The sequence below is a fragment of the Leguminivora glycinivorella genome, chromosome 12 (assembly GCF_023078275.1).
Source record: "Leguminivora glycinivorella isolate SPB_JAAS2020 chromosome 12, LegGlyc_1.1, whole genome shotgun sequence".
NCBI classification, from domain to species: Eukaryota; Metazoa; Arthropoda; class Insecta; order Lepidoptera; family Tortricidae; genus Leguminivora; species Leguminivora glycinivorella.
In genome coordinates, this window is record NC_062982.1 from 3,436,509 (window position 1) to 3,461,623 (window position 25,115).

Consider the following 25,115-nt stretch of genomic DNA (forward strand, 5'->3'; position numbering starts at 1 on the left):
AATGGGAAAGTGTGTATGTCCGGTTGTTTGTCCGTCTTTCACGTCAAAACGGAGCGACGACTTATCGTGATTTTTTAAGTGGAGATTTTTGAAGGGAAGGACAGTGACATAGGCTACTTTTTGTCTCTTTTTAACGCGAGCGAAGCCGCGGGCAAAAGCTGGTAACCTATAAATGACTACGCTACGCGACATGTTGCGGATTTTCAGGAGTACTATTTTTTTCATTGTTCAATATTGAACCACCACCACATACCTACATGAGATTAGCGCCCTTTGGTCAGGCTTTAGTACAATATGAAGAAGGGTATTCAGTAACTACAATATGACATATAAAACAACGCAAAAAAATAAGGTGTAAGTAAGAATAAGTATTTTATAAAACTATTCTTATTTTTCCAATTTCACAGTTACTTAAAATGGTTAATACAAAAAAAAATACAAATAGACAATTATTAATACTTAAATTATTAATTAGACTATAAGCACTTTGCTTCTTCTTTTCTTATGCGCACTGCCAAGGAGTGGAATTCCTTGCCGGCGGCTATATTTCCGAGCTCATATAACCCGGCAACCTTCAAATCAAGAGTGAACAGGCATCTTCTGGGCGAGCTCACTCCATCGGAGGCCACGTTTTTGCCTTTGGCTAGTCTGTGGCCAAGAGTAAGCCCATTTAGAATTTAAAAAAAATCTTACTTTTCCAAGTATACGAGTAGGGTTATTTACTTAAAATAGTTACAATACAAATAAATAAAAAATAAATACAAATACATAATGAATACTTAAATTGCGGATTATAATTTGTTTGTTTCGCGATCAAACAATACATGCATCTCTGTTGCTTTCTGTTCCGTAGCCAAATGGCATTTCTGGTACGCGAAACGCCGCAAATATATAGTCTGTCTCTGTCGCACCAATGCGCAAGAGCGATAGAGATAGATTGCGGCATCCAGAAAGCTTTAGCCCTCGCTCCTCTCATCTTCATACTCCTTAAGGAACTTGACGTGGAAGTTGGCGATCTGCTCCATCATGTAGCTGAACTCCTCACGAGGATGAAGAATGGTGGTGCGGAAGTGCAGTGTGCCTTCGGCTTGCCCGAACCCTGAACCTGGGACTACGCAGACGCCTGAAAATATTTGTCATTTGATAATAATAATAATAAAAAAAAAAAAAAAAAAAAAAAAAAAAAAAAAAACCGCTGACACTGACGGACGTGTCTTTGGATAAATTTTCACAATTTTATTTATTTTTATAGTATTTTTATCGCCGTTCTTGGTTTTTGTGGTTCAGTTTATGTGTATTTCTTACGCTACATTAAAATCATGTACAATGAAGAACATCCAACGAATTACTATACTATCTAAATACACGGATATCAGCATGAACTGTCAAACGGCGATAAGTGCATTGTGAAATTTGTGAAAATGTTAACGAGGTCACGCACCAAAGCGGCACAAAGAAACGCACGCCCACCATCCCCGCCCGCCTCGTCCAGCTCCCCGTCCGCATCGTCGTCGGGCGACGAGTTCGCCACGGCGCCCGACACCGACGGGTCCAGCGACGAGAGCGGGCCGCCGCCGCCGCCGCCGCCACCACCTGCGCGACGAGGGCGGCCACCGCTGCCGGCACGCTTGGGGCCTGCGGGACATCCTGCCCCGCCCACGGCTCCCGCTGCCGGTGGTGTAGTGCGTCGCATGACATGGACTCGAGAAATAAACGAGAATGTCATGCGCGCCTATTACGGGGCCACAGAGGGGGGAACCCGGCTATCCGCGTACCGTTCGAGAATGCTGCCTCTGTTTCAGGCACTCGAGCCATCCACCACCGTATCGGAGCAGCGGCTATCGGATCAGGTGCGCGTCATTCAGCGGTCAAAGCGGTTGGATGACGCCACACTTGATCGGCTCCGCCAGGAGGCTCTCGCTACTCGCGCGGACCCTGCCTCGGGGCGGGATTTGCCCGCCATGTCGCCGGACCCGGTGCCCGAACCCGACCTGGCACCGGAGGCGCCGCGGGTTGATTCCGGTAACGACGGCGGGGACTTCGCGAGTCAGAACGAGAGTGAGCCTGCCAATGAGCAACTGAGGAGGTCTTTGGAAGAGGCGATTACGCAGTATCGCTCCACAAGCAATCCTAGGCCACGATTACCACGTCTGCCCATGAATAGACGCAATCTAGCGCTAATAGGAGCCTTAAATGCTTTACTAGATCCATATATGCGGACTAGTAAAGATCTAGATGATACACACTCGATCATGTACTGCGGGGCCATCGCGGCGTGCCGTGTTGCTCGAGTCAAGTTTCCGGACGCTGACCGTGCAACTAGGACCGCCGAAGGTGTCCCTGCATGGCAAGTACGGATCGAGCGTCGTATCAACTCGTTTAGGACTCTCATTGCAAAGTTGATCTGCTTCAGAGGGGGTAATAATCGCCCCCGAGTAATGCGCTTTGTGAACCAGGCGTTCGCGGGGACGGACATCAGGCCCCGCGACTATTTGGCCAATGTCACAGAGCGCATCGACTTCCTGAAGCAGAAAGTCTATGCATGGGCAAGCCGTATTCGCCGCTACAGAAAGCGTGTGGACCGATTCCAGCAGAATCGTCTTTTTCAAAGTGACCAAAGGAAAGTATACCGAAGGTGGGAGGAAACCGACCCTCGTGTGTCTGACGTGCGGCTGCCGGATGCTACTGCCATGTCTGATTTCTGGCGTAGCATCTGGTCGGTGCCCGTCGAACACACGGAGGGTGAGTGGATGACCGTTGTCGAACGCGAGTGCGAGAGCATCGAGCCTATGGGGGCTATCACCATCAGCCCCGACGACGTAAGTTGTGCTACCCGTGCGGCCCAGAACTGGAAAAGTCCTGGACCGGACGGATTGCACAACTTCTGGCTAAAATGGTTTCGATGCTCGCACTCGCGTTTGGCAACGCAATTTCAACAAGCCCTCGATCTTGGTTCTCTCCCACCTTCCCTAACAACTGGTGTTACTTTCCTGCTCTATAAGTCCGGTAGTACCACGGAAGCAAAAAACTACAGACCCATCACGTGCTTGCCTACACTTTACAAGCTCCTTACATCCATTTTGAGAGCAAAAATTAACGCGCATATTGTCGCTAACAACATTCTGGCTCCCGCTCAAAATGGATGTAGGGTTGGGTCCCGTGGTACTAAAGAGCTCCTCCTCATAGACATGACCATCTGCCAACAAGTTCGGCGGAACAAGGGGGCCATTTCGGCCGCTTGGATTGACTATAAGAAGGCCTATGATTCGGTGCCTCATTCATGGCTGAGAAGGGTATTGGAGCTGTATAAACTTGATGCAGCTTTAATATCCTTCCTGGCTGCATGTATGAGGCAGTGGACCACAGTCCTTCGTCAACCAGGAGGCAGGGATGGCCCCCCTGGCCCGCAGGACTTCATAAGAATTGAGCGAGGAATATTCCAGGGTGACAGTTTGAGTCCATTATGGTTCTGCCTAGCTCTGAATCCCCTCAGCACGCTGCTGAAGGATTCTGGGCTAGGTTGCCGGCTTCGGAGAGAGGGTGAAGTCATCTCTCACCTTCTGTACATGGACGATCTCAAACTATTTGCACCGAACACCCAAGACCTGATGGTGCTATTGAAAACCACAGAAGTTTTCAGTACCGCCATCAGAATGGAGTTTGGTGTCGATAAGTGTGCGGTCATGCATGTACAGCGGGGGGAGGTTGTAAATTCAGAAAATTTACAACTTTCTGAGACGATGTCGTTCAGATCTATCTCTGAATCAGAAACCTATAAGTACCTTGGTATGTCACAGTCGTTGGGTATTGAGGATGTTGGCATTAGACGGTCGGTGAAGGAGCGCTTTTTCAGTCGGCTGACAAAAGTCCTTAACAGTCTTTTGTCAGGAGGCAACAAAGTGCGCGCCTTTAACGCCTGGGTAATGCCTCTACTCATATACTCCTTTGGCATACTACGGTGGACCCAGACTGAGCTGGACGCCCTGGATCGGAGGGTCCGCTCACTGCTTACCACACACCGTATGTTACACCCGCGCTCGTCTGTTATGAGATTGTACATCCCACGGAAGTGCGGAGGTCGAGGCTTCCTAAACGCCAAAGATCTCCACAACCGTGAGGTGTACAATCTCAGGAATTACTTCCTTAACAACGAGTGCGGGATGCATCGTGATGTGGTGGCAGTGGACGGAAACCTCACGCCGCTCTCCTTGGCGAAACAGAACTGGCGCAAACCTGTGGTACTAAGTACTGCGGACCGCAAGGCGGTATGGGAGAGCAAGCAGCTACACGGGCGGTTCTACAAGGCCCTCACGGGACCCGATGTAGATCTGCTCGCATCGGTGAACTGGTTACGATTCGGGGACCTCTTCGGAGAAACCGAGGGTTTTGCCTGTGCAATTGCGGACGAAGTTATGATGACGAACAACTACCGGAAATATATCCTGAAGGACGGTACGGTCGACATTTGTCGGGCATGCCGCCGTCCCGGAGAGTCACTCAGGCATATTATTTCCGGTTGTTCTCATCTTGCTAACGGCGAGTACTTGCACAGACATAATCTCGTAGCCAGGATTATTCACCAGCAACTTGCTCTTCAATACGGCCTTGTGGACCGCGAAGTACCGTACTACAAGTACTTACCTGCGCCAGTTCTCGAAAATGGTCGTGCCACGCTCTATTGGGATCGATCTATTATCACTGACAGGACTATTGTAGCCAATAAACCTGACATTGTGATAATAGATCGACTGCAACGCCGGGCAGTGCTCGTTGACATCACCATCCCCCATGATGAGAATCTCGTGAAAGCCGAGAAGGACAAGTCCAGTAAGTACCTAGACTTGGCTCACGAGATAACCGCCATGTGGGATGTTGAATCAACGATCATTGTTCCGATAGTCGTTTCAGCGAACGGTCTCATAGCGAAGAGTCTCGACCAACATCTTAAGAGACTCTCGCTAGGTGGCTGGATCAAGGGCCAGATGCAGAAGGCGGTGATCTTGGACACAGCACGGATAGTTCGACGGTTCCTCTCTCTGCAGCCCTAACCACCGGCAGCTTGGGCCCTGCCCCGCTGCTGGCGGCACCCTAGGTTAGGTTTTTTATAATGTGTTTATATGTGTTTTATATTGTTTTGTATGTGTTTTTGTATTTTACTTTTATATTCATATTATAAACAGCCTAGCCTAAGAAAGAAAATAAATAAAGAGTATAATAATAAAATACTTTATTGCACACTACAAAACATAAGATACAGTTAGATCCAATGAAATTAACAAACTAGGGTGACAACAGGCGGGCTTATCGCTGAGCAGCGATCTCTACCAGCCAACCTTCAAATAGCGAAACAGCGAACAAAAATAAGTGAACGGGTGGTGCAAATAAAAGAGATAAGTAATAGGAAAATAAAAAACACAAATTTAGACACATACCAAGTACACTAATACATAAACTACACATATACAATAAAACATACACTACACAAACTACTACATATAGCATATAAATATATATATATATATATATATATATATATATATATATATATATATATATATATATATATATATATATATATATATATATATATATATATATATTATATATCTCGATGATAATAAATGTGTGTTTAGGTATCTATGATAACTAAGATATAGATAAATAGTGATCTTTTAGAAGAGTTTTAAATAGTTGATAGTGAAGTATTCAGGAAGTTATTGGTGAATTATGACTAATGCAATTTGGTGACTAATACAGTAATACTGCTCCTTAGTCCTTAGGTACACCTAAGCGTGTAGCGCAAAAAGGGTTTCCTTCGGAAACATTCCTATATGTCATGCTAGTTCAGTAAATGTCAGTACATCTTGTACTGACACTGACTGAAATAGCATGACACGTTCGTACGTTTCCGTAACAATTCGAAGGCAAATCTTTTCGTACTACATCTGTACATATGTCAATTGGTGCGCTTAGAAACACGATCATAAGTAAATAATTCAGAAACGTATCTGATGTTAATATTTTAGAAATTGGTTGGATTTTGCTATGTATCAAAATTGAAGGAAGTACGCAAAGTCATCAAGTCCCTTTGCTGTCAATCGGGTCCAAGAACGCGTACTTTTTCGATTGTGTGTGACCGTAAGTACCTACGCGTACTTATATATGGTATAAACCGCCGCGTATAGTTGTCGACGAACCAACCGGTTTGAAATCCTTTTTACGCGTAGATACTTGTACTTATATGACGAGCAGAAGCTTATATTCCAACGTCATTGATAGTTCATTGTCACATTTTACAAACTGGTATGAATAAATATTGAATAGGCATTACTGGGTACGTAGCCGAATGCCATAACGCTCACGAAACGAAACGCTCGTAGGAAACCTAGTGGATATTGCTCAGCATCATGAACTCAATTCACCAATTCACTCATGGACCAATTTTTATCAAAATCGAAGACGTGATGCAAATGTACCTACAAACTTAACGGGAATTGCTGCCTTAATGATAAGACGAAGAGAAGACAGATAAATATATTAGTTTTAGTAACGTTATGACCTTCCTGATTTGTATTGATGACCCTTTTGACGAAAAAAAAAGACAGATATGAAGTTTTACCTGTTTCTTCTAGAAGCCGCAAACAGTAGAATTCATCAGGCTTCATCTCATGCGCTCGCGCTGCCGTCGTCGCGCGCGCAGGGACAGAAAACTTCGGAAACGCGAACATTGACGCCTAGAAAATAGCCGATGATTATCATTTAAGAAAATTGTAATCGATATGACAACAATTCAAGATAACCGAACCACAATATTAAAATTTTGAAAAAACCCCCGACCGCGACATAGTAGACCGATTTTCATAAAACATGGCTAAGAACACTCCCGACTAACTCAGCTTTCAAACAAAAAAAAAACGAAATCTAAATCAGTTCATCCGTTCAGGAGCTACGATGCCACAGACAGACACACACGCAGACAGACAAACAGACAGACAGGCAGATAGACAAACACGTCAAACAGATAGACGGTAAACGGTTATAAACACCCCATCGTTTTTGCGTCGTGTTTGATAACAATTCTCTTTCCGAACAGACTTTATAGGAAACCATTATGATTTGATTTCCAAGTCATACATACATACATACAATCACGCCTGTATCCCATAAAGGGGTAGGCAGAACACATGAAACTACTAAAGCTTCAGTGCCACTCCAAGTCATTTCTTGTAAAATAGGGTAGTAAAATGTTAATCAATTGTTTATTCTTTACTTACGTCAATAGGATTACAAGAGAAGGTAGGTATAGCGTTGAGCTTCTGATACGCGGTAGCTGTGCGTTCGCAGAGCGTTCGTCGAACGGTTGCGAGCTCTCGCACAAACTGTTCATAGGACGGTTCGCCGGGCGCTGGTGGCTCCATCTGAAAATATATAAGCCCGTTTCATCTTGTAATAAATAATAATTAACTTACAACACAATCTAGGGTATTGTGCCACAATTCTGATCGTCACCTCACAAGCTTTTTTTTACGATTTCTGGTAACTTGGCTAACCCACGGGTGACTGTAGACAGTCACCCGAGGTGGGTTTGGTTGATATCCGTCGCTCAATACTTGAATGCAGCTGTGAGTTACTATAGGTATTTGATAAGCACGATGAGACAAAATGAGTCATCCTCATCAAAGCGATAACATAGCTTTTGACGTTTTGTTCACAACTTGCCTTGTCGCGCGGGAGTCCATATTTGAAGTCGCGCTTGACGTATGAACAAGGCAAGTTGTGCTAAAGGGTCTGGACAGCCCAAAACAGTTGGTCGGCCCAAGTAAGCACTTTGGCTGCCCGATATTTAGGTACCTATCCTTTCGAGTTCACGGAGATCTGCATCCGGTCTATCAACGCAACGATATTTATGTACGATCCTTGGTACATTCTTTCACTGGGCAAACATATGCTATTATCTCGATAGTAAAGCCTTACTAAGTACTTACAACACAATCTAGCGCTACTTGCCCCAACAAGTTAGGACACTGCGCCACAGCTCTCGAAGCTTCGAACGCCTTTCTTGCAGTTTCTGACAGCCTGGGAATTTCAGCCAATCCGGCACGGGTTCCGCACTCTGCTGCCCATCCCTTGGATGCTGTTATGAAGCTGGCCAACTCCATCGAGGAGTATGGAGCGCCCATTTCGTGCATCACCTGTCGAATGAACATTGAAGTAACAGTTAGAAATCATTAGGAAGGTATCTTTAATACGATGTACATACATGTCAAGTGACTAATTTCACAAGCTATAAGTTGCAACTGGTCTCCGAAATTTCATTTTTGTCTGATGTAAAAGTCATTCGATTTATTTTTGGTGCCACTTTCTAGACAAACACGCAAATAAATGAACCAGAATCGGCACAAATTGTCGCAAATTGCACCAACAAAAATGTCAACCTCAACCTCAGGTTAAACCCTCCATTTTCGGTGGTGCAAGTGACCCTTAGTAAACAAGCACTTATGTAGATTTCAAAGTATTTAGTTAGCATCAAATAAATTATTGTGGCGTTCCGTACAGATGTAATTCTATACAGATGTAGTCCGAAAAGATTTGCCTTCGTATTGTTACGGAAACGTACGAACGCGTCATGCTATTGCAGTCACAGTGCAAGATGTACTGACATTGACTGAACTAGCATGACAAATACGAACGTTTCCGGAAAAATACGAAGGAAACCCTTTTGCACTACATCTGTATGTATGACCAGCCGGCGTATCATGCTGCCAATTTTATCACTTATCCACGTGGATAAAGCATCCGTCACGCTTTAGCAAGTACGTCAGTGTGAGAGTGACAGATGTCTTATCCACGTGGATAAGTGATAAAATTGGCAGCATGATACGCCCGCTGGGGGGTTACCATGACGTAGTAAAGACGTTCAGTTTAGGTTGAGAGAAAGGGACACAGCTATAGCAGTTACATAGCTCCGTCCCTCTCTCTCAACCTAAACTGAACGGCTTTAGCACGTCATGGTAACCCCCCAGGAGAGAGAAGAGCAAAACTGTTCACAGTTAAAGAAATAATATCTATAACAGAGCTACAAACCTTTTTAAAGGACAAAAATGGCTTCGAGACGATGTTCTCCTGATAGACTTCATCAGCTAAGAGGAAAAGTCGCCGCCGATGTGCGAACTTGATGATCTCCTCCATATTTTCTCGTGTCAGCACCTAGAAGAGGCATTTTAGTTACTTAGTTAATAACACTTACTGTAGTATCTTAAACTAGGGGCTACCTTTCCCGTTACGGCTCAGCCACGACATTGGTCTAAGCGCGACAGCGGTGAGCGGTAGCCATACATTGGCGCACAGCGATGGGACTTTTCATTCGCACGTATGGCTTCCGCTCACCGCTGGCGCGCTTAGACCAATGTCGTGGCTGGGCCGTTAGACTCTCCATTCTACCTAAAGCCGGACCATGAGGGTGTTATTCTGATGTATGCGGTGGACATGCAGTCCAGTATATAGAAAGTCCAGCCCAGTATGATGAAAATAGTTCTAATCAAATTTCATTTCATTTCATTTATTATCAACCAACTTACACTAACAGGTAAACCAAACATGTAAGTTATAGGTAACATTACATTAAACTATACATACACAACTATATAGGTAAATTGAATAAAATTAACGAACTAGACAGGACTACACAATATTACATAGTGGCTATAGAAGCTTCGGTTCCCCCTGTGAGAATATGTCAGTCTGGGGGTCAAACAAAAGAATATTATTAATGTGATTCAGTGCTACGTACAAAGGGCTGGAATCTAAAGCTACAGTATTGGTGCTGGGGATAACAAACAGAAGTGTGGCGCGAGGTCTAAGAGTAGTTCGTACAAAAGGCGTTGGTATTTTAAAAGAGACATATTGCAACAACCACGGATTTGCGATTGATCCACGAATTAATCTTATAAAATGGCGCATAGTCATACATCTCTGTCCAGTAGGCCTAGCACATGATGGCCGCGGGAGTATGTCGCCGCGAGATAGATGACACGTCTTTGTCTAATTGTATTAATGACATAAGGACAGGTAGTCTATCTCGCGGCGACATACTCCCGCGGCCATCATGTGCTACGCCTGCAGGCCCCGTAGCCGAATGGCATTTCTCCGACGCCAAACGAAAGCGATACGCCGCTGGCTCTGTCGCGCCAATACGCAAGCGCGATAGAGATAGATATCTACTAGCGCTTCGTTTCGTGAGCGTTTCGTGAGCGATTGTGCCATTCGGCTAGCCACCCAGGCTTTATATTATAAGTGTTAGTTCAATTAGGACTGCCATTTGCTTATTTATTTATTTAATCGTATGGCAAATTATATCTAAAAGCAATCAGAGTGTAGCCTTGAGGTTGCTAAGCCAGGCAACGTTCGGTGTCACGATGTTCAGGATTCATTTGCTTCATTGACAAAACGGACTAAAAAGTGTTACTTAACCCCCGACGCAAAAACGACGGGGTGTTATAAGTTTGACTTGTCTCTCTGTCTGTCTGTCCGTCTGTCTGTCTGTCTGTCTGTTTGTCTTTCTGTCTGTCTGTCTGTCTGTCTGTCTGTTTGTCTATCTGTCTGTGTGTCTGTCTGTGGTATCGTAGCTCCCGAACGGATGAACCGATTTTGATTTAGTTTTTTTTTGTTTGAAAGCTGAGTTAGTCAGGAGTGTTCTTAGCCATGTTTCATGAAAATCGGTCCACTATGTCGAGGTCGGGGGTTTTTTCAAAATTTTAATTTTGTGGTTAGGTTATTTAAAGCATGGTCTTTGAATATCTGGACCAAATTAACAGTTAAAAACTTGAGGGACACGTGTCTTTGGGCACCACCATATTCCTGTCCAGCAGGATTTATAACTCGCTAGCCTCCATCCAGAGGCCCCCCAGTTCATCAGGCATCAGTGCCCAGCCGTGGGCTTCATCCAAATAGTAGTAGGTTTGCCCAATACCTCTGATAACGTGTCGGAGAACAGCAGTTAAGGCAGAGGAACTAAGGTACTAAGCTGATCTTTACTGAGCTACTCTTAGTCCTAATATAGAGAAATAGGTAAGGGAAGAGCTGTAACTCCAATACATCAGTAAATGCGGGTTATTTGTATAAGCACAGTCAAGTGACATCTAGCGACAATCACGCGTCAATCACGCTTCAACTAGCGTAACTTATCAGTACTGCTACTTGTCAATAGATGTCGTGACGAACGAAAAGTCTAATGCTCACAATTTTTTAGCTAATATTGCAATAGTATTAATCAGTATTCTGTTTCAATTCCTTAGGTTTGTAATATAAATTATAAACTGTTCTAATATTCAATTTTTGGCAGACGAGACGCAGTTGCCACCTAGTATCGAGTAGTGGTACTGATAATTCACGCAACTCTTCCCTTACTTATTCCTCTAAGGTCCTAAGCTACTCTTTAATATCTCCTAGATGAAGTAGTAGCATTTACCTGACCAGTAGGATTTCCAGGATTTATAACAACCAGTGCTCTAACAGCACTGGTCTCACTAGCCTCCATCCAGCTCCGCTCCAGTTCATCAGCCATCAGAGCCCAGCCGTGAGCTTCATCCAGGTAATAGTGGGCTTGCCCAATGCCCAGCTCTGAGAGGGTACCAGAGAATACGGGGTATTGGGGGATTGGGATCATTACCGCTGGAAAGAAAATAAACAACTTTTACTATTGGATTATTTCTAGTCATTTCCTCATGGTCGTGACTACCAGAAACGCTTTGGATCAAGTTCCTCTAGAATAGGAGATTCTGCGCCAAGAACAAGCAAGCCTGGATCTTGGGTCCTCCTTATGCTTTGACTGTGACTAACGGATAAGCTCAAAGAATCATAAGTTAATGCAAATCATGATGAAGACTATCATTGTCTCCTAGCAGTTTTTGGGAAAACCCGAAGATCCCCTTGTTTTTCCAAAACACAAACCAAGAAAACTTTGTGTTCTGAAAGACAGTGAGTCAAATATAAGTTTCACTGTTACAAACATACTCACATGAAGGTTTTCCATCGACATCACCACCGAACAGCGATAGCACTGCCTTAATAAGATCACTGGCACCAGAACCCAAGTATATCTGTTCAGGGTAGGCCGGTACTCCATCCCTTGTCGACAAATATTGAGCTGCTCGACGACGGACGACTAATAAGCCTTGGGATGGAGAATATGCGCCAACAGAGCCTTTCCTGATGGGAGAGAAAAACTAGACAATGAAAGTAGTCTGGAGTAATCGGCATGGTCCTATGGGCCAACAAATATAAATAAATAAATAAATATTATAGGACATTCTTACACAGGTTGACTGAGCCCCACAGTAAGCTCAAGAAGGCTTGTGTTGTGGGTACTCAGACAACGATATATATAATATATAAATACTTATATACATAGAAAACATCCATGACTCAGGAACAAATATCTGTGCTCATCACACAAATAAAGGCCCTTACCGGGATTCGAACCCTAATAAATAACCCGCCGATCGAACCCGAAATATTCTACTTTACAAAGCTGTTCAAAATCACTTTTTTTGAGGCTCGGCGGGTTGACCGTCTCCCCGCGCTGAGTAAGGCAAGACCGTCTAGTGCTCGTTGTCGCGAAATTTCATATGGGAATAAGTATCAAAATCATGATCATTGTTATATTCTGTAATAATAGTGAATAAGGAATATTGTGATAGAGATATTAAAACAAATAACGTTGAAATTTTCAACATATCAGCATTTTTCTATTTATTCTTCTCCACATCCGACCTTAATATAAACAACGGATAATGCTAAAGAATCTGAAATTGATGCATCATCATCAATTCATCACCCAGCTGTTTTCGCAGTGACTCCTTGCGTCTGAGATTTATGTTATCTTTTTCTTGCTAGAACTTTACCTGCTAGTTTATCAGCTTAGTCGTTTGGATTAGCGCTATCGCCTGATTAAAATTAAAGACAAGAATTCAATTTGAGGAATTGTACAGGGCTGCCTACATTATCACACTTATTTGCTGCTGAGGAATTGTACATTATCACACTTAAGTATTTAGAGTGAAAGAGTGGGTCATTAGTTAAGCTTAAATATGTATCGAGCCAGATTGCGCTTTCTTCAGTACAAATTACAATTTTTTTTATATATTCAATAAGAAACATTGTTATGCTTGTTACTGTTCTTAATGGCGTTATCGTTTAGCTCCAGTTTAGCGCTGCGTGATTTTGTAAGCACATTTTCGCGTTTTTTGCACAAATGCGTTTATAATTGCGTTTTTGCACGCACGTGTTTCGCACAATGCCCAAACAGGAAACGGAACCACCTAAACCAACCTAGTGATTTATATATTACTTCGTAAGGATGTGCCAAACCGGAACTGAAAATATTGCCAGTACAATCCTGGACAGTGCAGTGTAGTCTATGTGACAACCGCGGGCGCAATGCGTACGGATCGTTTCACAAAAGCTGACACTATAATGGCATAAACGAAACTTTGATTGTATGAGTTACATCTGTAACTTAGTAGTTAGTAACGGTCACGAGATTCTAACTACCGTCCTGATCAGAAATATATGACTACAATAACAATAACAAACAATCAAATCCAATTATGACTACGCGCCATGTTGCGGAATTTCATTAGAACTATTTTCTTCATACTTAACTGAACTGTCACCGCAAACATCAGAATAACAGCGCCCTCCTGACTAGTCATGTCTCTGGCCAGGCTTTAATATTGCTTAATCTGTCACACACATGCATTGTAGGTCAATGTGTGTAATAATGTCCTATTATAATGTTTATTTATTTATTTAAAAAAAAATGTGTGCTTCATGTCATTCACTCATTAGTTCCATTAGTACCAGTTCTTGTGAATGAACTGTACTCGTCAACGGTCGCATCAAAGAGAATGCTGAGTCGGAACATTGAATTGCCCTATCCTTTGAAAATTTTGAAATCTTTGCATCAGCCGAAATTGGTTTAGGGAAAATTGTATTACAAAGTGTCTTTAGGGCAGTGTCTTGAGAAAGATATTTTGACTGTTATTTGTGTATCGAAACAATATTACATTCGCTAAAAGTACTCGTGCGGCGATAATGAGGAAGCCACATCATCATTCGCCTGCCCTTATCCCATTCATTTGGGGAAGCCTATTATATTTAAATATAATTTGATTTGTATTACAATTGATGATTTATTTGAGACATTACTCTAAATATCTCAATATCTCAAAATTGTATAAAATAAATGAAGTCGATATTTACTTTACAGCCCGGCAAAAGATTGTTAAAATTAAAGTGGCAAACTTAGTGGTATCGTCCCCACTTTCTGACTTCAATATTTATTTGAAAGGGGCAACACTACAATATTGCTACTTTTAATTTTTTATTTTATTTATCAGATTATAAAAATCAAATTTTATATTTTTTATTCGTATAACTTACGTGCAATCTGCCAACAGTTCCTTAGCTCTCGCTTTTACATCATCAGGGATATCTGGGCTTGACAGCAGCTGAGGACAGGCGACTAGCGCTTGCACCTGCAAAATATTAAAATAAATATTAAAATGGTACAACAAGCAAGTGTTGTTTAAAAGTTGTATGATAGACCTAACCTAAAGCAAAGGATCAAGTATTATAGAGAGTTACTGTCAAAGTAAAATATGTAATCACAGTGCATAGACTGCCATCTCTAGACACAAGTTTAAAACTTTTAAACCTCAGTTTTGACAATTTGGCCCATATTCTTAGCTTGATATGTGTTAAAATGTCAAATATTAATATTAGCGCCATCTAGCCGAGCGTCCCCCAAAGGTGTAACGTTTTGAGGTACGTTTTTTTCTTAGACTGTAGCTATCTATACAGAGTCACATATGTCTTTGCCTAAAGTCATACAGAGTTAATGTTCAAGTAGATAAACAAGACCAATTCGTGTAGTTAAAAGAGTTAGATTTACAATTTTTTTTAATGTCCTTTAGTTGTGCCAAAATCCGCTAGAATCGAAACTAATGGGGTGTAAATGAGGCTGATAGTAGATGAATGAATGATTTACTGACCTGACGAATGAAGGTGAAAGGGGCTTGGCCGAGCGCATGACAGTCTCCTATGTTCGCGCGTACTACGCGGTCAAAAGGTTTCTTTACACCCTGAAAAAAAAAATGTTTAAAGGTATTGTAGAAGTTTTGACATCTATGTGTGGTGTAGTGTATGCGCGTTCTTAGGCGGTCACATTTTAAGATATGGGATGGTATAATCTTCTTATATTTAATCTATGCTGCTAGTGCATCGTATTTTTTTCTTTACGATATCGGCAACCAGTACTCTAGTCCAGTGGCCGTACTAATGGTCGGGTTTTGGTCACTTGTCATATCATGCGTCACTTTCGCACTTACTTCGTTAGAACGTGACAGACAAATAAGAGACAGTCGTCCATCTTAGCCCTGGGTTTCGGCACAGTATAATAAAGAGTACTATCGTACAGTATGGCCACTCCCGCTCCCCGCTGAAAGTTTGGCCGCTCCCCGCTGTGGGCGGCCACCCAATCTCGGTTACGTCACAGTTACCGCCTGTCAAAAACGCGAACAAGTCGATCTATCATATTTCACTCATACAAGCATAGTACGCGTTCACCTACACGAGCTTAGACTGTGTGCTAGGAACGCGCCTCTTTCATATATTTGATCGCCAGTGTTCGAGGTGGGGTTCCGGTATTCGTAGGCCTGATTTAGGGCCCATTTAGACGGTACGAGAACTCGCATACGAGTTTTATTATATTGCGGTATTTGATGGCTGTGCAAAATTGTTTGTATGTAAATCAGGCCTTAGACGGCGTGCGAACTCGCATGCGATTTTAGTTACATTGCGAGCTTTTGAGGTTACATACAATTTAGCACAGCCATCAAATGCCGTAATGTAATAAAACTCGTACGCGAGTTCTCGTACCTTCTAAATGGGCCCGTAAGATGTAGTTAGTTGTATTAAACTTTGGTTTGGCGAAATTGTAGTAGTAAGCATCTCAGTATTGTTATTAGAAATAAATAAAAAAATGACTGTATGTTAGAGTAGACTTAACATGAGTATAAAAGTTTCAACCCGTCCTGCACAGTTATAATCATTGACCCCCTTTAATATAAAACAAACACATTACAAAATGCTCCCCAAAAGGCACACTAAAAAACTGAAACAACTGTCGCAACCTGCGCCTACGGTAATAATTCAGGAACGTGACCCCCCCCCCCTCCTGTGGGGTGGGGGGTGCACAAACAGGGCAATAAATCTGCCTTATAGCCAACAACTAACATAACTTACGCACTAGCGTGGAATAGCGTAGCGGCGAAGCTGCGGCAAAATACTTGATCTAAACGGCATTGTATTTCTGAGTGGAGGATATATTCTATGTAGGTACTTATCTAGTTTTTTTTTTCTATACTAATATTATTAATGGGAAAGTGTGTGTGTCTGTTTGTTTGTCCGTTTTTCACGGCGAAACGTAGTGACGAATTGACGTATTTTTTTAAGTGGAGATAGTTGAAGGGATAGAGAGTGACATAGGCTACTTTTTGTCTCTTTCTAACGCGAGCGAAGCCGCGGGCAAAAGCTAGTATTATTATATTACTGTACTCGTAAAGGCCCGAAGTAGATGCCGATTGGCATCCAATATTTGTTGTTTACTTCGGACTATAACGACATTGATTTGATAAACCTAGGTCTTACCACGGCGGTAGGTACATAAATGTATCGGGCAGAAGTTTTGGGGAAGCTATGAAAAAAAAACTATGTAAACGGATTAAATCGCGTATAATGAATATACAATTCATCCTGACGTTTCGAACACTTTACAGCGTTCGTAGTCAACGGGTGACTGAGGAAAAATAACAATGTGCAAAAGCAACCCACATACAAGAAATATTAACGAACCATGACCATAAATAATATAGATTTCTAATGCAGGTTCACACACTATACCTAAATAAAGCTAGTTATACAAAATTCAAAAAAATAATTTACCATTTACCAATTTCTCAATTAGCAGTTTTAAACAGATTTTTGAGTAACGACATCGAGTTCTCGCAACAGAAAAATCGTGTCAAAAGTGACACTTAACGCCATCTACAAGTATAATCGAAAGCTACAAGACTTTTTTTGTGGCGCCATCTATGTGTGGTGTAGTGTATGCGCGTTCTTATGCGGTCGCATTTTAGTGTATGGAATAATATGATCTTCTTATATTTAATCTCATCATCATTTGTTATGATACTTATGATATTAATCGGTTTATTGATAAACAAAACAATCACTCCAAGAAAACTTCCTGAATAGTTATCGCCACTTTCCTTGAACGCCACTTGAGTTATCTGCTCTCAACCTTGTACTACTGAGAAATATTTATTAGAGGTAATAAATTACCATTTGCAATCCCACTTATGCAGGATAATTCGATAATATCTTCATTTAGCAGGCCACTATATTTGGATCCACGTTATCTTAATGTCTAACCTTTGTATTTGTTGGTTTGGTTAGTAAACATGCAAAAGCGACTACCGAAGCCTATGGGTTCCTGCAACCCCGATGGATGGGAATGTGCGTTTTCAATTCTTTTTTGAAGACCCTGATAATACCAGTGTGCGTATGCAGTATGCACGATTACGATTCGTGAGCGAATCGTAATCGTGCGAATAAAGCGTGTTGACATTCGGCTACGCACACAGATATACTTAAGCAGGTAAACCAATGACCCTCATGCTTAAATTTTCATTTTATTATTAAATTCCTTATTGCAAAACAATGAGGCAGCCGCCCCATCCACTCAATCCTGTCAAAAATATGCTTTTATTGCCTCCCTGCGAGAATGGCCGCAAGTTCCTCCGCTATGCCCTATCACGCGAGGTAATGCTACTTCTCCGCTTCCCACGATACTACATTACACCCGTATGTTAGGCACGGGTCCCATCGCGAGCTAGTACCTAAACCAAGCCTAAACTATGAGCTATCGGCTATAAAAACGAACAAAACACATTCACTCCCGCGTAAATAAAAGAGACACGGCGATGTTTATAGTTACTCGCGCAGCAGTGAGCTATCAATATCGCCGTGTCTCTTTTATTTGCACGGGAGTGCTTATTTTTTGTTTGTTTTTATAGCCGATAGCTCATAGCTTACTAGCTCGCGGTGGGACCAGTGCCTTATAGGTGAAAATACATTCAATTGATACTCTACTCCTTTTAACCCCCGGACACAGAAACGACGGGGTGTAATAAGACGTGTCTGTCTGTGACAGTAGGTTTCAAACGAATGAACCATATTTAGATTTTGTTTTTTTTTTAAAGCTGAATTAGTTGGGAGTTTAAGCATGGCTAAGAGATGAAACTCGGCCCAGGTTTGAAGGTTTTTTCAAGATTTATTATGTAAGAAAACGACAAAGATATTTTTTCCCAATTTAACAAAAAAAGTGATATACCGGGTGTGGTTCATGTTAATTAACCTAACAAATGTGTCGAATTTAACGGAAAACAAAAAAAACACGGTGTATAACGTAAATTTAGAGGCTCAGTTTCATGATTCTTTGCATTAAAGTGTACAATCAACAAATTGGAACCCTAGGCCACTGTAGAACTATGTCACAGTGACGTTATAAGTCAGATTTGGAGAAATCTCTCACTGCGTGTCATTTTGACATGATTGTAGAGTGGTTCCAATTGGTTGACTGTGCAAGTTTAGCCTTCCATTCGGTTAAAACATCTGTAGGTACAGTGACCCAATTGGAACCCTATAGGCCACTCTACAACCATGTCACAATGACAAGCAGTAAGAGATTTCTTACAATCTGGTTTATAACGTCACTATGACATAGTTTTACAGTGGCCTAGGGTCCCAATTGGTTGACTGTACCTAAAGCTTATCAAGAAATATGCATAAAAGGCAACACCGTGACTGTCTCATTTGTGCTCATATGTATTGCTCTTTAAAATAGGTAGTAACTATTCTAATCAGCGATAGCATATTGTTTGCTGTTTTATTACATATTCATGTCTCAAGTTTAGTTCAAGGACAAGAAGTTTATGGTCAAGGTTTTTTTACTCAGTCCGATTTGAACAACTTTTGCAATCGAAGTTGCGATTAGGTACTTCGGTACGGTACCTCGTTTATTTTTGCCCGATTATGACCGAAAGCTGCCGAAAGTAAATAAAAAAAAATCTTTATTTCCAAAAGTTACATTACATACATACATACATACATACAATCACGCCTGTATCCCATGAAGGGGTAAGCAGAGCACATGAAACTACTCAAGTTACAATGCCAGTTACATTACATGTGACCCTAAGTGCGTTTTCACATTATCCGATCCGATATCGGATGTCGGAAGGATTTCAATAGAAAAAATCCAAGATGGCGCCTGTAATGTATGGGATAGCGGTCCGACATCCGATATCGGATCGGATAATGTGAAAACGCACTAAGGGCCAAACGATTATACACATGCAAATCTGGGCTACTTTTGTCTCTTTCTAACGCGAGCGAAGCCGCGGGCAAAAGCTAGTATTAATATAAAAAAATGGCAAAAAAAGAAATGGTCAACTACAGGCTTTTAATCATGCCAACTCAATACTTACCCCAACTGTCCCAGGTTTCCATAAAACCGATTCTGAGGTTAAGGATAATGCCATTTGATCTTCGATGTTTTCTTTGAACAAAATAGCGACTTTCTTAAAGGTACACAATGGGTACTATACATTAAACCGGCCCTTAAGAAAATAAACCTTATAACATATTAACGAAAAGCACCATTACCCTAATGGGGTGCAGGACAGAAAGGTCCAGAAAGGGTGCCTTTACCTTAAATATCAGCCGATTCTCGTTTGCCAATTTGATACGAAAATGTTCGTATTTATATTATGTAACTATGGGAACAAATCAAATTATTTTAACAAATATTTTGATTTGTGTTTTTTTAAGTAGTCTCACTACTATATTAATCAAAAATCGAAATAAGATGTCATATATTAAAGAAAAAAAAACGATGACGACGGGGTGACGGGGTGGGCTACGGGTTAATGACGTTAGCCCGGATTGCTAAAGACACCGGTTCGAATCCGCTCTTCGCCACTGGTGGTATCCGTCGTTTTTTCTTTAATCAAATTTAATAACCAGTTTATAGTACCCAAAAAAATACCATACAATGTTGTTGCCATATAGTTATGTAATTATAGGGCGTAGAAACCAAAACTTATTATACTTATTTGTAGAGCATGTTACATCGTAGGTACTTTTGCGACATTCGAAGAGAGACAGATTTTTTTTATTATACTTTTGATTAACATAAACGCATCGTAGAATAAAATGTGTAATATAAAATTAGTGCCTTGAGTAAGACTTGAACTCACGACCTCTGGATTACCGCTCTGCCAACTGAGCAACCAAAACGATAATCAAGCCAGTGATTTTTTTACGATAGAAGTAGTGTCAAAAATTCTTGCTAATCAACAACATGATTCATAAGGCCATATCAAACGTAGTTCAAACCCTTAACAAATTTAAAATACCAGAATAGGGCTCTAAACCGATGAAAAAAAAATCGACGACTTAATACATACAAACGTTTTTCCAATACGTTTATTTTTAAAATTCAAGTACCTTTCCGGGAAAATGCGCTTGAATTTGAAAAGGGCTCGAAAGAAATTCAACGAATTCGCAGGATCAGGTTGGGTGAATATAAGATGGCGAATGTTTGAGGAAAATCAGAAATGATTGGATTGTTAAAATAAAACGATTTTATATTTTTTTTAATACTACGTCGGTGGCAAACAAGCATACGGTCCGCCTGATGGAAAGCGGTAACCATAACCTAATGTTATATTATGCTAATTTGTGCAGTAAAACAAAATTGCTTTTCATTTAATAATATATCGTGTAAGCTAACTTTACTTATAGCGAAAACCAAAGTGAGACTGTGTTCATTATGAACATCTAAACATTAATGAGGACAATAGATATAAAGAATTTCAAAACAATTTGAACATGCGCCGATAATAATAACGAAGTTTAGATAATATTAACTAGCTTAACAATATTGAAGTTACACTTTTTAAAAACATGCGTTTCAACTTAAACAGCATCCTGACTATGATTGCGGCCTCTATCTAAATAATTTCTGCATGACCCGTGTGCGTAGGAATAAATAGATTTAAGTTAAATGTAAATAGTTACGTATACTAACACTAGTCTTAAGTTGTTACATATACATCCTGTTTTTATTGAGTTCCGTTAACTTTAAGGGAAGGTTCTTCAGATCAAACACAATTGATTTCTCTAAGAAACTAGCGTCTTAACTAAAGGTTATCGAGTTATTAAAAAAATAAAGATAATTACTAAACGCGTGTGTGACACCCTTTACCAATTCCTAATGTGATTTTTTTGTCATGTGCCGTCAAATAAAAGTTATATACAGGGTGGTTCCTGATAATGAACCTAGCTACGTGTCCAATTTAATGGAAAACAAAAAAACACGGTGTATTATGTTACTAACAAAAATGATCCAAGTTGGTCCTCAATAAATGAATATTATTATTATTCTCTTTATTTATCTTTCTTCTTAAGTTAGGCTATTTTATAATATGATTATAAAAGTAAAATACAAAACCACATACAAAATATATAAACACATTATAAAAAACCTAACCTAGGGTGCCGCCAGCAGCGGGGCAGGGCCCAAGCTGCCGGTGGTTAGGGCTGCAGAGAGAGGAACCGTCGGAATATACGCGCCGTGATAAATTACAGATACGGTTTAAGGGCACATTCTCCGTATAAAATACCTAACATTACCCTTACCTAAATGGGATTTTAAAAAGGGATTTTAGGGGAACTTTCTCAAAGATCAAAACACTCATAAATACCTATATTTTATACCATAAAATCTCATATAAACGGTCAAGCAAAAATTTTGAGCAAGCCCAGTTGTCTTCATCAGAGCCATTTTTTTTTTCAAAGTTGTCCACCTTACTTTTTTTTGGATTTGGAATTTTTTATGTGGTTTCCTCTCAGAATCAGCTCTTTCAGTCCTAATAGGAGAAAAATTGTCCCCAGGTTTTTTCCCATTCCGTTACCATTTTTTCATAAATTTTGTATGGCGGTAACGGAATGGAAGGTTTGAAAAATGTATGGAAATCTTGGGACATTCTTTTTCTACTATCAGGATCGAAAGACCTCGCGATTCTGAGTATGAATCGTGTAAAAAATACCCATGTTACAAAAAAAATGGGGTGGACAACTTTGAAAAAAAATGGCCCATTTTGCGTGCCTCCCTAACCCTAACCTTGACGTGGGCGGAATCATGACGAGCCATTACTCTTACAAATTTCAAAATGTAGAGGCGAAGGTTTATATTCCATAGAAAATTACAATTACATTTTTTTATGATTTCTTTGACCGTTTATTAAAAAAAAACTTTTTAAATGTTAAAAGTACCTTTTCTAGTTCCTTTTCGATTTGCGCTGCCCTCGCCACAATTGGACCCCGCACTGCATACTGAATATTCAGAAGATTCTGATTCACACATTCCGTAGTAGACTCCAACTTCATATTGCCAACTTGCCCCTTTCAACTATAACTGTACAATGCATTCTTAGAACGACGTACTATGTATTTATTGAAACTGCGTTGATCAGCTGGTTGCTAGTTTTTATGCAAAAAACAAGCCATTATAATGTTTGCTAGTAAGGCAATAGAGTCTATTTGAAGAGATGAAGTTTCGATTGTGCCATGAGAATCTGGGCTCGGTGATTCCCTGAGATTTTCCTTGTGATTGATGTTTGAGGTTATCTTGGGTACCGCGAATTTGTTAATGTTAATTTAGTCTGGTTGACGTAAGGTGACCGAAGAGCTGGGGACTTCCTCTCACAATATTACATTGCGATACAGTGAGGAGATATCGCCAGCATCATAAGTACAATGCCTGAAGGGCCTATTTTAGATATAAGCTTGATTTTAAGTTTTAGGTTTAGTCTTAGTTTCTATATGTAAAATTCACATACTTATATTAATGATTTGTAATAACTAATAAATAACAATATTTTCAGGAATGGCGTATCACTATAATTGGATGTTTTCCTTCACCGGAAAAGTACTGGCTAATATCATAGGTATGACATTTTATATAAAGTTCTGAAAACCTTTCCTACACAGAAGCATCACGGTAATCTCAAAAGGCTTGTGTTGTGAGTTCTCAAGCAATTATATATGTAATAATCATAATATATACTTATACATACACATACATATTATAGTAGCTTGTCACACAAAAAAATGGCCACCGGAATTCGAAATTCGCCGATCTTCGACGATCGGGTTTATAGGCAGAAAACTAATAAGTACATTATAATTATTATTTTATTACTATTTCAGGCTTTACGACGTGTCTTGCGTGGGCGACGGTCGCGCGACCGTCGCCGTCGCGTCTCATGCTTCCATATCGATAAGGTTTGAATTCGTATGCGTCGCATCGCCGTCGCGCGACCGTCGCGCGACCGTCGCCCACGCAAGCCACGACGTTAGGGATGTAAGTAGGTAGTTTTTATTCACCCAAAGTAGACACAAAATCTAATAAGTAATATTAGATAGAAAAATAATATTTACCTGCAGGTTTCCATCGCTAAACATGTCTCAGCACACGTGGACTGAATGCAGATTGTTTTACTGTAAATCGATGGGTTTAATCATAACCCTACGAACGCGCTTACACTCCACCACACATAGATGGCGCCACAAAAAATGCCTTGTTGCCACCGATTATTTGTAGATTGGCATTAAGTGTCAATTCCGAGCCGTAAATCTATGTCAAAAGTGACACTTAACGCCATCTACAAGTATAATCGAAAGCTACAAGAAATTTTTTTTGTGGCGCCATCTATGTGTGGTGGAGTGTAAGCGCGGTCTTAGGCGGTCGCATTTTAATGTATGGGATGGTATGATCTTGTTATATTTAATTTATGGTTTAATATAGTGTTCTCACGATCCGTCGATGCACGTGATAAATTATAATGCATGTACATTGTACAGTCAGTATCGATAGTGTCAACAGAACTAAATTTAAATAGAAGAAGTAAGTTTAGGCGATAAATTAAAATTTAAATCGACACGAGTTACGAATTTCCTTTTCGCACGTGTATCGTACGACGTTTTTCAGTAAAGATGAGCCTCCGAAGTTTCGACCTGCCATATAATGAACTCGTGTCGATTTAAATTTATCGCCACTCGTTTCGAACTTCCTTTTTTACGCACTTGTATCGTAATGTACTATTGTATAGGGGCCGAGCGTGTCACATTTCGTAGTGACATTGTTATTTACCTGTAATAGACACAGTTTCGTCAGAGTATAATAAAGAGTACTATCATACAGCATGACCACTCCCGCTCCCCGCTGAAAGTACCGCCCACCCGCTCTCGGTTACCTCACAGTTGCCGCCAGACAAAGCCGCGACCAGTCGACATGTCATATCTCACTCACACAAGCATGGTACGCGTTCACCTACACAAGCATAGCATAGACGTAAGGAACGCATATCCATACTAATATTATAAATGGGAAAGTGGGTGTGTCTGTTTGTTTGTCCGTCCTTCACGGCAAAACGGAGCGACGAATTGTCGTGATTTCTTAAGTGAAGTTAGTTGAAGGGATGGAGAGTGACATATGCTACTTTTTGTCTCTTTCTAACGCGAGCGAAGCCGCGGGCAAAAGCTAGTCTTTCATATATTTTAACGCTATTGTCCGAGGTGTGGTTTCGATTCCTTTCAACCCCTTATTTGCCAAGTGTGGCACTGAAACTTGAGTAGTTTCGTGTGCTCTGCCTACCCTGTATGGGTTATAGGCGTGATTGGAGTTAAAAGAATAAAGTACAGTATGGGGTTCTTCAAAAAAGGACAGTACAAGTTTCTAACAGGTCGGCAACTCGCATGTGACACTCCTTGAGTTGCAGGCGTCCATAGGTTACAGTGACACTTTCCATCAGGCGGCCCGTATACCTGTTTGCCACCGACGTGGTAGGAAAAAAAAGTACTGATTAGGTACTGCGTATCTAAACAAAACTGTCTGACCACGACTTTAAAATTATGGACATAAAAGC

At 41.0% G+C, this 25,115-nt stretch overlaps 1 protein-coding gene across 1 annotated transcript; it reads right to left on the reverse strand.

Moving 5' to 3' along the window:
• Nucleotides 1–684: 684 nt before the first annotated feature.
• Nucleotides 685–22,603, reverse strand: LOC125231860 (alanine aminotransferase 2-like). Its single transcript, XM_048137441.1, has 10 exons — nucleotides 22,462–22,603; nucleotides 15,054–15,143; nucleotides 14,443–14,537; nucleotides 12,017–12,207; nucleotides 11,468–11,670; nucleotides 9,085–9,207; nucleotides 7,986–8,192; nucleotides 7,275–7,418; nucleotides 6,620–6,734; nucleotides 685–1,123 (listed from the first exon to the last, which is right to left on the reverse strand). The coding sequence occupies exons 1-10, from the start codon at nucleotides 22,573–22,575 to the stop codon at nucleotides 957–959; spliced, it is 1,449 nt and encodes a 482-aa protein (XP_047993398.1). The 5' UTR covers nucleotides 22,576–22,603; the 3' UTR covers nucleotides 685–956.
• Between the last annotated feature and the right edge of the window lie 2,512 nt (nucleotides 22,604–25,115).